This window comes from Loxodonta africana, chromosome 2 (genome assembly GCF_030014295.1).
Source record: "Loxodonta africana isolate mLoxAfr1 chromosome 2, mLoxAfr1.hap2, whole genome shotgun sequence".
NCBI lineage: Eukaryota > Metazoa > Chordata > Mammalia > Proboscidea > Elephantidae > Loxodonta > Loxodonta africana.
The window spans coordinates 228,194,380-228,206,522 of NC_087343.1; the positions used below are offsets into that span (position 1 = coordinate 228,194,380).

At 53.0% G+C, this 12,143-nt stretch overlaps 1 protein-coding gene across 16 annotated transcripts in view; it reads left to right on the forward strand.

Moving 5' to 3' along the window:
• PCBP3 (poly(rC) binding protein 3) overlaps nucleotides 1-12,143 on the forward strand; it is a 458,297-nt gene that overhangs the window by 412,075 nt on the left and 34,079 nt on the right. For all 16 annotated transcript variants that reach the window (XM_023541009.2, XM_064279587.1, XM_064279588.1 and 13 more), the window contains 3 exons: nucleotides 3,487-3,618; nucleotides 4,384-4,512; nucleotides 8,556-8,630. In XM_023541009.2, the coding sequence (XP_023396777.1) occupies nucleotides 3,487-3,618; nucleotides 4,384-4,512; nucleotides 8,556-8,630 (336 nt within the window). The remainder of the gene's footprint in view (nucleotides 1-3,486; nucleotides 3,619-4,383; nucleotides 4,513-8,555; nucleotides 8,631-12,143) is intronic.

Genomic DNA, 12,143 nt, shown 5'->3' on the forward strand with positions numbered 1-12,143 from the left:
AGATTTGCTTCTACAGTCTGAAGTTGATCAAACATGCAATCGAAATGCTTTGGTAGATACCAGTGATTGGAATGTGAAAATCGAAAACAAATAACAAGGATCAGTAGTTGGAAAATATGGCCTTGGTAATAGAAATAATGTCAGAGATCCCATCATAGAATTCTGCAAGACCAATGACTTATTCATCAGAAATAGCTTTTTTCAACAACACAAAACACAACTATACATTTGAACCTTGCCAGATGGAATACACAGGAATCAAATTGACTGCATCTGTGGTTGATGTGACAATGGATAAGTTCAATGTCATCAGTCAAGACAAGGCCAGGTGCTGTCTGAGACACAGACCATCAATTGCTCATACGCAAGTTCAAGCTGAAGCTAAAGAAAATTAAAACAAGTCCAAGACAACCAAAGTATGACCTTGTATACATCCTGCCTGAAGTTAGAGACCATCTCAAGAACAGATTTGACACACTGAACACTAATGACTGAAGACCAGGAGAGCTATGGGATGACATCAAGGATATTATCATATATGAAAAAAGCAAGACGTCATTAAAAAGACAGGGAGAAAGAAAGGACCAAAATGGATGTCAGAAGAGACTCTGAAACTTACCCTTGAGTACAGAGTAGCTAAAGTGAATGAAAGAAATGATGAAGTAAAAGAGCTGAATAGATTTCAAAGGGTGACTTGAGAAGACAAGGTAAAATATTACAATGAAATGTGCAAAGACCTGGAGTCAGAAAACCAAAATGAAAGAACACACTTGGTATTTCTCAAGCTGAAAGAACTGACGAAAAATTCGAGACCCACAGCAAAGTTTTTCCAAGTGGACACTGGTCTGGTGAGGAGCACAGACTCAGAAGTATGTGTGGCTGGCTCCAAAACAGGCTTAAAGTGCCTATGCCTATGATTCTTCTTTTAACAAACACTTTTGGAGAGAACAACACAAAATGGAAACACAGAAGAGAGCAAAAAGGGGTGGAAAGAAATGGCCTGATTCCAACAAGGATGCCACACAAACGGTAACCAGTAACAAAACTGGGGCACCAAACAGAACAAACAGCCGAGGACTTAATGCAGAGAGCAGAGTTCAGACCTGGTGCTGACTTACTATGTTGGCACAGATATGACAAGCTGCAAGCAGCAGGCCTAAGTGGTCACTGTGGATACCACTCCTGGGCAAAGGCTCGGGTACACAGTGTTGGGCAGTACAGTGTCCCCGTGGGACCTCCAGGAAAATTGTGGAAATGAATACAGACCACCCAGGGAGAACAAGGGGTCTGTTTATCCAGTGCTGCTGAAGTAGGGGTCAGCCTATCAGTTTGTCAAAGACTCGAAGGCCGCAGGGGAGCTGAACAGATGGATACGGGTGTTGGTGTGAGAAGGCTGAAGGTGGACAACCAGAAACAGGTGTCCTGTGACTGGTTGGGGAGCATATTTGACTCCTCTGGTTGGTCCTGAGTTGGAAGCAGGGCAGGAGGTAAACATGAGGGGCCAAGTCCTGGCCAAGCTGGGTCGGTCACTGTGGAGGCTGTGGTTGGTTTCCAGCAGGTTACTTCAGGTGTCGTGGGTCAGCATCCTCTCATCCTGTGAGGCCAGGCACATCCATCTGCACGCTCACTCTTCCCTCTGTCTGAAGGCCCCCGTGAGCACTCTGTGGTCTGCGCGGTGAGGGTGGGGTCCATTTAATGTGGAGTTCTGTCACCATTCTTAAGCTGCTTCCTCTTAGTCCACGTTCCCTGGTCCTGCAAGTAACAAAGCCCACCCCAGAGTCTTCACCAGGGTCTCCTGTGGTACAGGGAGGCAAGGCCAGCATTCTGGCAACTTCCCTGTCTGTACCCCTGTTCACAGAAGCCCCTCTGTGGTGCTCCTCCCTCTCCCTGGAAACAGCGGATTAAATGGTGCTCTGAGCAAATATTCCAGGAGTGCATGTTTCCATCCCACACGTGCGCAGGGAGCCTTTGCACTGTGAGTACGGCTCTGGGCTAGACACGCCAGGCTGATGACCTCAGGGACACCACACCCACGAGTCCCTGAACTCTGTCCGCTGAGTCTCAGAGCCATGATCACACAGACTCCCTGCCCAAATGCGGTGTCCCAACCCACTGCTTGCACCTCACCGCCCCTCCACCACCTTTCTGGGTTAGCGACACACCCTAAGAGCCACTTTCTACCCCATACACTAGACAACCCAGAGATCACCCGGCCTGTCAGCCTGGCTTCCTACACCTCTCCCCACCTTGCTCCCATATCACTGCCCCAGCTAGGCCCGGTGTGTGGTCGGCAGCCTCCTCTTTTCTTAAGTCATGCTTCTCACTCAAATGTGTTATCCTCATCTGTAGACCCTCCAGGGGCTTGCCAGCTCCTGAGGGTATATCAGACCCAGAGTCTAGGTGAGTCTCACTCCAGGCTCACCCATCTGCTCTGACTTAAGTGCTGGCGAGCCTGGCTCCTTGTGCAGGGCCCTCAGGGCTACAACCTGCCCCTCAGTGCTCATCTTGTCCATCTAGCCAGCACCCCTTGTCCTTTGTGAGCCTGCTGCACTGCACTCTTCTCTGTGCACACTGCCTGTCACGGGGGGAGTCTCCGTCCAGGAACATGGGTATGCTTGTACTGTCCCCCCCTGACAGCGAGTATCACAAGGGCCGGGCCCTGCTGGGCTCTGAACCCGGTGCTCAGTGCCACCTGGGCTCAGAGAGGCACTGCAGGTACCCGAACACCGTGAGTACTTGGGCTCAGGGAGGTGCTGCAGGTACTCTGGCACTGTGAGTACTCGGGCTCAGGAAGGTGCTGCGGGTACCCTGATGCCATGAGTACTCAGGCCAGGGAGGCACTGCAGGTACCCTGACACCATGAATACTCGGGCGAGGGAGGTGCTGCAGGTACCCTGACACTGTGAGTACTTGGGCTCAGGGAGGCACTGTGGGCACCCTGACACTGTGAGTACTTGGGCTTAGGGAGGTACTGCGGGTACCCTGACACCATGAGTACTCGGGCTTAGGGAGGCACTGCAGGTACTCTGACACCGTGAGTACTCGGGCTCAGGGAGGCACTGCGGGTACTCTGACACCATGAGTACTCGGGCTCAGGGAGGTACTGCAGGTACTCTGACACTGTGAGTACTCAGGCTTAGGGAGATACTGCAGGTGCCCAGACACCCTGAGTACTCGGGCTCAGGGAGGCACTGCGGGCACTCTGACACTGTGAGTACTCGGGCTCAGGGAGGCACTGCGGGTACTCTGACACTGTGAGTACTCGGGCTCAGGGACGCACTGCGGGTACCCTGAAACCGTGAGTACTCGGGCTCAGGGAGGCACTGCGGGTACCCAGACACCGTGAGTACTCGGGCCAGGGAGGCGCTGCGGCACCATGAGGAAACAGTTGAGAATGTGTCCTCACGCACTTGCACGTGCACATGCACTTGGTGTTTGCATGAGGTGTGATGTGCTGGCCCAGGCATGTGTCTGTCTCCTCCCCAGGACATCATCAACTCCATGAGCAACAGCCCTGCCACCAGCAAGCCCCCGGTGACACTGAGGCTGGTGGTACCTGCCAGCCAATGCGGCTCACTCATCGGCAAAGGCGGTTCTAAGATCAAGGAGATCAGGGAGGTAAGGAGCCCATCCTGGCCCCGCGGGTAAGTGCTATCCTGGGGAGCACGGCGGCCCTCATCACAGCATCATCTGCACCATCCCCACACGTCAGCGCCTGCATCCTGCTGCCACCGCTGCAGAAACCTTACAGCATGGAGACAGTCCATACACAGATAGAGGCTGAAACACAGGGAAACCTGCAAAGTGCATAGACTCACATGTTAGCAGCAGGCAGAGGGCTGCAGGCCCTGCGGGAGGGGTGCCTCCACTGGGGTGGGGGCAGGACCTCCTGAGACAGGTGGAAGGACTGGTCATGACAGGGAACAGGGCATGGGGGTTAGGTCATACACCCAGATTGGGTGGACCCAGGGTGCATGCGCCCTGCTGCCCTTAGGCTTTGGGGCTCCCCTCATGGGCTGTCAGGCCTCACTCTTGGGGGGATACTCAGTTGCTCTCCAGGTCCCAGCCGGATGGAGCGGCGCTGAGGTGTGATTTTACAGTCACACATCCATCTTAAGAGAAGTCTTGGTCGCTCCCTTGCCCAGAAGGACAGCAGCCATTCTTATCCTCCGGAAAAGACAGCTTAGCATTTTAGGGCAGAAGGGAGGAGGGAGTGTGGGCAGGGAAGGGGCTCAAGTTACCACACAGCCATGGCCCAGCACCCATGCGTGTTCAAGGTGATCAAGGCCTTCCCTGTACACAAGGTCAGGAAACACCCTAGCTGGGGCACTCTCTGTCTGTCTATCTTCCTTTGTCCCCCGCTCCATGCCTGCCTTTTTCCAGTCCACAGGTGCTCAGGTGCAGGTGGCGGGGGACATGCTGCCCAATTCCACAGAGCGGGCCGTGACCATCTCAGGGACTCCCGACGCCATCATCCAATGTGTCAAGCAAATCTGTGTGGTGATGCTGGAGGTACACTGTCGCCACGGGGCACAGCCAGCTCAGGGTGGCGTCCCGCATCCTCAGCAGAGGCCCGCCCATCAGCCTGAGAGCCTGCGGCTTGGCCTCACTAACTGGTCCCCATCAGGTTCTGGGCTTCCAGCACACCTGAGCATGGGCTGTTCTGGGCACGGGTGTCTGCCCTTGTCCTGTGGGCAAAGTCCGGCCGTGTGGGGTGTCCGAGGGGATGTGCAGGGAAGAGGGAGCCCTCCCCTCACTCTTGAAACTGGATGAAAAGCTGTTCTGCCTTTTATGAAGGATCTGAGGAAAGGGTCAGCAGCCGTCAGCCTGGGGGAAATTTGCAGGGGAAGCAGCCCTGTGGGGGGCGGGGGGGGGCGGTAACAGGATCAGGAAGTGGGTGGGGATCAGGAAGATGGCCCTGCCTTCCTCCAGCAGATGGGTTGGCTGCTGGGAGGAGAGCTTTGACTTGCATTCTGGGTGGCTGGAAGATTGCTTTTTCCATGAGGAATGCAAAGGCCAGAAGCTGTTTCTGTAGTCACAGGGGTTAGCAGATGGTGGGGTCTGAACAAGGAAAAGCGTATGAAATGTCCAAATTATAAAAATAGAAATAAGTAAATAAAAGTATTAAAACAAAGAGAGAAGTAAAGAAGATACAATAGCTGAAAACGAAAAAGCTTTTCTTGGAATACTGAGGGAGAAACCCTGAAATTTAAATTTCACAGATAACCAAAATTAAGCAAACACATGAAGCTTTAAATGGAATCTCTGGTCTTTCCTGAAGACTGAACAAGTGAACAAACGAAAGGCTCCAGCAGCTTGGCTGGCCTGGGCTCCCACGTCATTATGTGCGCTGCCCTGGAAAGGCGGGACTTCCTCATTGGCCATTCCTTCCTGCTGTGCAGGGAGAGAGGGCATCCAGGTGTTCCAGACCAGTGTCCTGGCGCTTCCTTCGCTTCAAAGGTTGTCACAGTTCTGGCCCTGGCCAGAGGGTGCTCATACCAGCACCAGGAATCTAGCCCCAGATGCCTCCTGCAGCCCCAGTGCCTGCAGCGCTGATGCCAGGATGGTCACCTTAGCGTCTATGGAGATGATTGCAGACCACATCCCTGCACCTGTTCTCAGCATTTCCAGCACCCACGCCAGGATGGTCACCTTGGCTTCTGTGGAGATGATTGCAGACGGCATCCCTGCACCTGTTCTCAGCATTTCCACAGGAACTAGAGCCTCATCAAGCACATCTGGGGATACCTGGTTTGGTGCCACTGCCCCACGTTTATATATATTTTTTAAATGTGTAGTTTTTATTTCCCTGAAATATATCAAAAATATTTCTCTAAAAATTCTTGTTTGAAATGTTCCTACAAACTGGCTGTGGGTGACAGGATGACATAGCTGTGTCCCACTGCCCATGACTCTGCACAGCCTCCCATGCCAGCCAGGCCTAGAGGACAGTCTCAGGACACAACTCCCTGAGACTGTGACCGTGGCCCCTGGAGAGGGCCCACCCACAGTTACCAGGTAGGGGAGGTACACCCGAGTGGCAGTTAAGTCACGTGTGTGGCGTTCCACGGGCAGATGGTGTCTTTCATATTCAGAGGGAGGCTCCACTCCTCAGAACGAGGTGTGGGGTTTTGTCAGTGGTCCTTACACATGCAGTGACCCAACTCAGCTCCACAGAAGCAAACATGACCCCTGCGATGGTGGGAGCCTGCACCCCCCTTCCACAGGCCATGGTTGGAACTACCTGTGTCCAGATTACCATGGGGTTTAAGTGAGATGGGGAACGCAGAAATACGTGTGGACTCAGATGCCAGCACAATGCCCAGTACAAGGGATAAATATCAGAGCTGAGACTGGGGACTTCTTGTCCATGTACAAGGCTCTGAGGCCAGAGGGGGCAGTTGCCTTACCATGAAAGACCACCCCACCTAGAGACAATGGACTCATTTTAAATAGTAACTGGGAAATGAAGCAAGAGATGCTTTTAAGATCTTTTTGATCAAAGGATTTTAGGGCTTGGCCATGGGCTAGGCTTCAGATACTCTTGAAATTTTGAAGAGGCTGTTCCTGATAAGGGTGGGCCTGGGGCAAGGACTTTGGGAGACTTTGGTTTTTTCCACCTAGGGTCTGGTCAATGCAATCATAATGTGCCCCGGTTTGCACACAGTTTTGAAGGTATTTGATCGTAATCGCGCAAATGCTTGCCTTGGAGCCAGGCATTACCTCAGATGCCAGCCTGGGTCAGCCCATGATATCCTCCCGGCAGCCCTTTCCCCACTTTCCGGCAAGGTCATCCAGCATGCCCAAGGTCACCTGGTGTGCCCAGGATCATCCAGGTTGCCCAGGGTCACCTGTTACGCCCAAGGTTGAGCAGTGTGCCCTGGGTGGTGGTGGCGTTCAGAACTCCAGCAGCGGGAGGCTTCAGCCAGCACGCTCATCACAGCACTGTCTCTGCCACTCGCAGCCTGTCTGTGCCAACAGCTCCCACAGGAAAGGCTCTGACTGCTGCTGGCATGCCACCAGACTCAGGGCTCTCCGACTCCCTCTTCCAGGACCAAGCCCATGGCCTCTGCACACGTAGAAGACTAACTGCACTGAGGGGGATCAGCTGGGATGATGAGGTCCACTCTGAGCCAGGCGAAGGACTACCACCTATTTGTCAGTGTGTCGTGTTGCCGTGATGCTGGAAGCTCTGCCACCAGTATTTCATATAGCATGGTCATCCATGGTGGACAGGTTTTAGCAGAGGTTCCAGGCTAAGATAAACGAGGAAGAAAGACCTGGTGATCTACCATATTTTTATTTTTACGCAAGTAACATATGCCTTCTACGTTTGTTTGCCAACCACACCCTCCCCCACCCCCCAGGTATTTTCATAAGCCCCACTAACAAAAATACCTCCTGGGGGAGGGATGGCATAGTTGGCAAACAGATATAGTAGGCTTATGTTATTTGCATAAAATACAATACTTCTGAAAATTAGCCATGAAAGCCATATGGATCGCAACAGAACATTGTTCGGTATTGTACTGGAAGATAAGCCCCCCAGTTTGGAAGGCATTCAGAATACACAGTGGCCGCAACAATGGACCCGAACAGCCCAGAAATGGTGAGGATGATGCAGGACTGGGCAGCATTTTGTTCTGTTGTATGTGGGATCTCCATGAGTCAGAACCAACTCGATGGCAACTAACAACAAGGAGAAGGTGGAGTCACATTGAGTTATCAGAACCTGGATCTGATTTTCCAGAATTTTAATGCTTAGGAGTATCACTGACCCTAAAATAAGAATCCTATACTTTTGGATACAGAATAATTAAGCTTCATTGTGGCTGTAGGGCATTTCATTTTAGAGTCTGGGAGCTGTTAAAAAATGGCTCCTTTTTGTTCCATCATGAAATTCTACGTTGGCCATTTCCCTGGGTTGTTGTCTGCTGAGCCCTCTCCCCAGGCCACACCAAATGCTTTGGGGCATGGGCATAAAGTTCCCATGGTGGATTGTACGTGGAGTTCAGCTTTTTACAGAGGCTTGAAGAGAGAGTTTTTCTGTCACCGTGTGTCTGCAGTGGCAAACGAGCACCATAGAACCGTGTCTGAATGGATCCTGACACTTCTGACAGATGTCACATTCCTCCCAGGAGGAAGGCGCCCTTGCCCGGCAGTGCTGGCAGGGAAGCTCCTCCTGTTATCACCATCATGGAGTTCAACACGCAGGGTCACTCTGCAGGCCCGGGGCCTCATGGGCCCAGGGGTGCTAGGTGGGTTGTCACACGGGCAGGAGGTCGGGTGTGGAAGAGCCTGACGCTCCAGCAGGTGGCCCTTGCACGGTGTACCAATCAGGGCTGTGTCCTCCCTGGAGCTCCCCCTCTGGACTGTGTTCCCGCCAGCACTGCATAGGTGCACGAAGACCTTCTCGGGGTCAAAGGATGCAGGCAGGGGTGGCTGGGTGGGAGGTGAGACCCAGGCTCAGCTGGGGTGGGTGTGGGAAGGGTCCTCCCAGCTGTGCTGCCAAGCGGCTCTAATGCTATCTTTCCCTCTCCTGTCCCTTCTCCTAGTCCCCACCGAAAGGTGCCACCATCCCCTACCGCCCAAAGCCCGCCTCCACCCCTGTCATTTTTGCAGGTGGTCAGGTAAGAGCCGACCCGCTCGCGGCCTCCACGGCCAACCTCAGCCTTTTACTGCAGCACCAGCCGCTGCCCGTTAGTGCACTCAGGTTTTCTTGCCTTCGCACGTGCATGCCTTGTCACGGTGGGGCACAGAGCTCTTCACGGGTGGGCGGGGCCTCGGGTCAGAGCTCAGATGTAGACTGGAAGGAACCTCAGAGAAGTTTCTCTCTGTGGCCAGGGAGTGGATTAGAAGCCAGCAGAGGAAGCTGGGTCCTCTATCTTCCCAGCACCAAGCTACTACCTTAGTCTCTTTTCACCCAGAGACTCCTGCCTAGGGAGCTGCAGCCGGCCCTAGGCAACTGGCTGTGGGGAGCGTCCAGCGGGCTTTGTGCCTTCACCACAAACCCCAGATGCAATAGAGGGACTTTGAAAGTGTCTAAACATGCAGTTGACCTCGAAGAGCTCTGGGTCCACCTTAGCGACCGTGTCTTTGTTCAAGGGAGAGTTAGGACAAAGATGTCCCCAGGGTGACCCAGAGAACGGAGAAGAGTGGGGAGTGGTTTATCACTCAAAAAGAAAGAAACAAATGAAATTTCTTCCATGTTTTCCTCTGATATGTAAAGGAATCTTACCAGATGCTTTATATTCTTTACACATTGGATGAAATGGCAGGAAGTTTAACTGTCAACTCCATTGACCACATGTGAGGTGCCGTTTCCACAGTGAGAGAGGCACAGACCCTACACCAAGTGCGTGTTCCAGAATGCCTTACCCTGGGCCCATCCACTGCATTCCCTTCCCCGCCCCAGTGGGGCCTTCTTATGTTTGCAGTGTGTCCGATGTGGGTCCCTTTCAACCCCAACCTCTCATGCTCTGAGTCTCCAAACTGCTGTGCCGCGTGATGTAAAGAGCCTTCACAAACCACATTGCTCTTACGTCACCCTCACAATGACCCTTAAGATTGTCCCTGTTTTACAAGCGACAAGCGAGGCCCAGTGAGAAGGAAGCCTCCCAGGCCTCTCAGCTATCAAAGTCCCACGGGGCCCCTCCTCCTGCTCCTCAGCCAACCACAGGGGCATAGGGCACAGAGCCACAGTGCGATGGTCGGTCAACGACTTGGAGAAGTCCCTGTCCAAACTCCCCTTCCGGAACTTCCCGCAAATTCGTGGTTAGCTGCCTGTGTAGACTCAACCTTAGCATCTGGGCAGATCCATGATGATATCACGTGGTGAAATTTTGGATTCTGTTGACAGAGAACGTGCATTTATTCAGATGAGACGTGGGCAGTCTGTGAAGCCGCACACTGCGGAATCACAGCGTCACGTACAAGGATGAAGTCGCAGTGGGTGTCCTGCCCTCCCCTTCCTCCCTGCCTCCTTCTCTCCCACGTGAAATGGGCAGCAGTACCAACTGCTGCAAGTAAAGTGGGCTGAGGTCATGGGCAGACAACTGAGCACCATCATGACGGGACTCTTGTTCCTCAAGGTTGTCCCTGAAATACCAGGCATCTTGAAGCCCGCAGCCTGCACCTGGGGACACCATCTCATGGGGGCAGGGTGTGTACAGAAGTGTGCAGGCAGGAGGGAGGACAGTCGCACGGGAGCACCTCTGTACAGGGAGTAACTGAGGAGTAAATAAGGTGTAAATAGGACCCAACGCAGAGAAGCCACCTGAGGGCCCCTCTAGAGCACCAGCCCCAGACTGCTCAGTACAAGATTCACAGCAGCTGGGGCTCCCCAAGGCCATGAGCCCAGGGTGGAGTGTCCCAGACATCTCTCTTCATGAAACACAAGACACGAGATGGATGGTTCAGGGCAGGCCCCGTCCCAGTGGCCTCACTCACATGGGTGTCAGAGGTCTCGTTTAGACGGCACCTTCCAGGGATCCCAGCAGTTCTAGACTAAAACAAAATGAATAAACAGGTAAGTCAGAATGGAGAATAACCCTGCCAGGGATGAGTACCTCAGACACACAAGCTGAGCCCCCCGGGGGCAGGGCAGGCCGAGCACTGCCTGGCTCTGAAGGGAGAGGATAGGTCCAGGACTGGCTGCAGGCTGTGCATATTGGAACAGGTCCCTGAGTGCAACTGCACAAACCCTGCTGGCAGGGTCCAAAGACACCGTTTCTGGTGCCCCCTGGAGAGGGCATAGGCAACGAGGTCCCATTCCTAGTCACTAGGGCACCTTACAGCATCTGATAAGATTCCTGTACTCCCTACAGGTGGGAGGTCCCCTCTGCAGGACCGAATGTTCCTCATATTTGGGCTGCAGCCCCTCCTTCCCACTCACCAGGTGGTTGATTGGCCTTAACTCCCAGGAAAATGCTTGGCATATTCAAAACCTGGGGCCTGGCAGGAACCTGGAGAGCCACACCTCCGTTTGGGAGGAGCTTGCTCTGCAGGTGCAATGATACCCGCCTGTGGACACAGGCGTGGGGCAGGCTAGTATGTCTGCAGGAGGGTGACAGGCCCGTGTGGGGGCTTCGCATGGGAGAGCACCACCCTGTGCAGCTTTGAGGGCCCCGATCCCCCAGCCTGCCAGGCAGTGTCTCAATGTTGCCTGGGAGGCATGTGACAAATTCCCCTAGATTCAGGCATGTGTCTTTGTTCTGAACTCTCCCTTCATTCAGCATGGTCTTTGGGGGGGGGGGGTTGTTTTTTTACTTTCTAAATCATCTGACACGATAACCTGGGATATGTCTGGGGTGGGGCCTGGCTGGATGACACCTTTACCAGCCACATAGGTCTTCAAAGCAGGATGGGTCAGAGGAGGTTGCAGGGTTGGCCAACTGTGGATTGTCCAAGTCACTGTTCTTGAAGGTGAGGGAAATAAGGAAACCAGAACATGGCCTCCAGAGCCCGCCTGGACCCCTCTGTCTGTGTGTGTGTGCAAGTGTGCAAGTCTGTAGGGCCTCAACTGAGACTTGGTACCAAAGATGAGCTGTCTGACTGGCTTGGAGCTTTTCCTAGTTCACTGACTTTTGCAAAATTGTTTTTGATTACCTCTTAAAGCTTTATTGGCGTAGTGGTTAAGAGCTGCAGCTGCTAACCAAAAGGTTGGCAGTTCAAATCCACCAGGTGCTCCTTGGAAACCCTGTGGGGTAGTTCTTCTCTCCCCAACAGGGTCACTATGAATCTGAGTCAACTCAACAGCAATGAGTTTTTTGGGTTTTGAAGCTTTATTATTTTTATTTGGTAAACATTTCTTAGAAGTGTTTACTCTGATGCTTGATTACATTTTCATAGGGCTAATAATTAGCTAATGATATTACTGGGGGATCAAATGGATTACCCTTAGGTTTTTTTTTTCCTTTAAGAAAAGTGGGGTGAGTGAAAGTCAGAAACATCCGAACTCAGTTATTTCCCTTGTGGCCAGATGAGTTGGCCAACCTCAGTTTCCCGCCGCACTAAGAAGTGGGATGTGGCCCCTCACCTGTCTGGTGGCCCCTCACCTGTCTGGCTGTGACTGTAGATCACTAAAGGTCTTGATTAATAGCACACAGCCTCTCTCCCCAACTCCCTGCCCTTCCAGTGCTGGG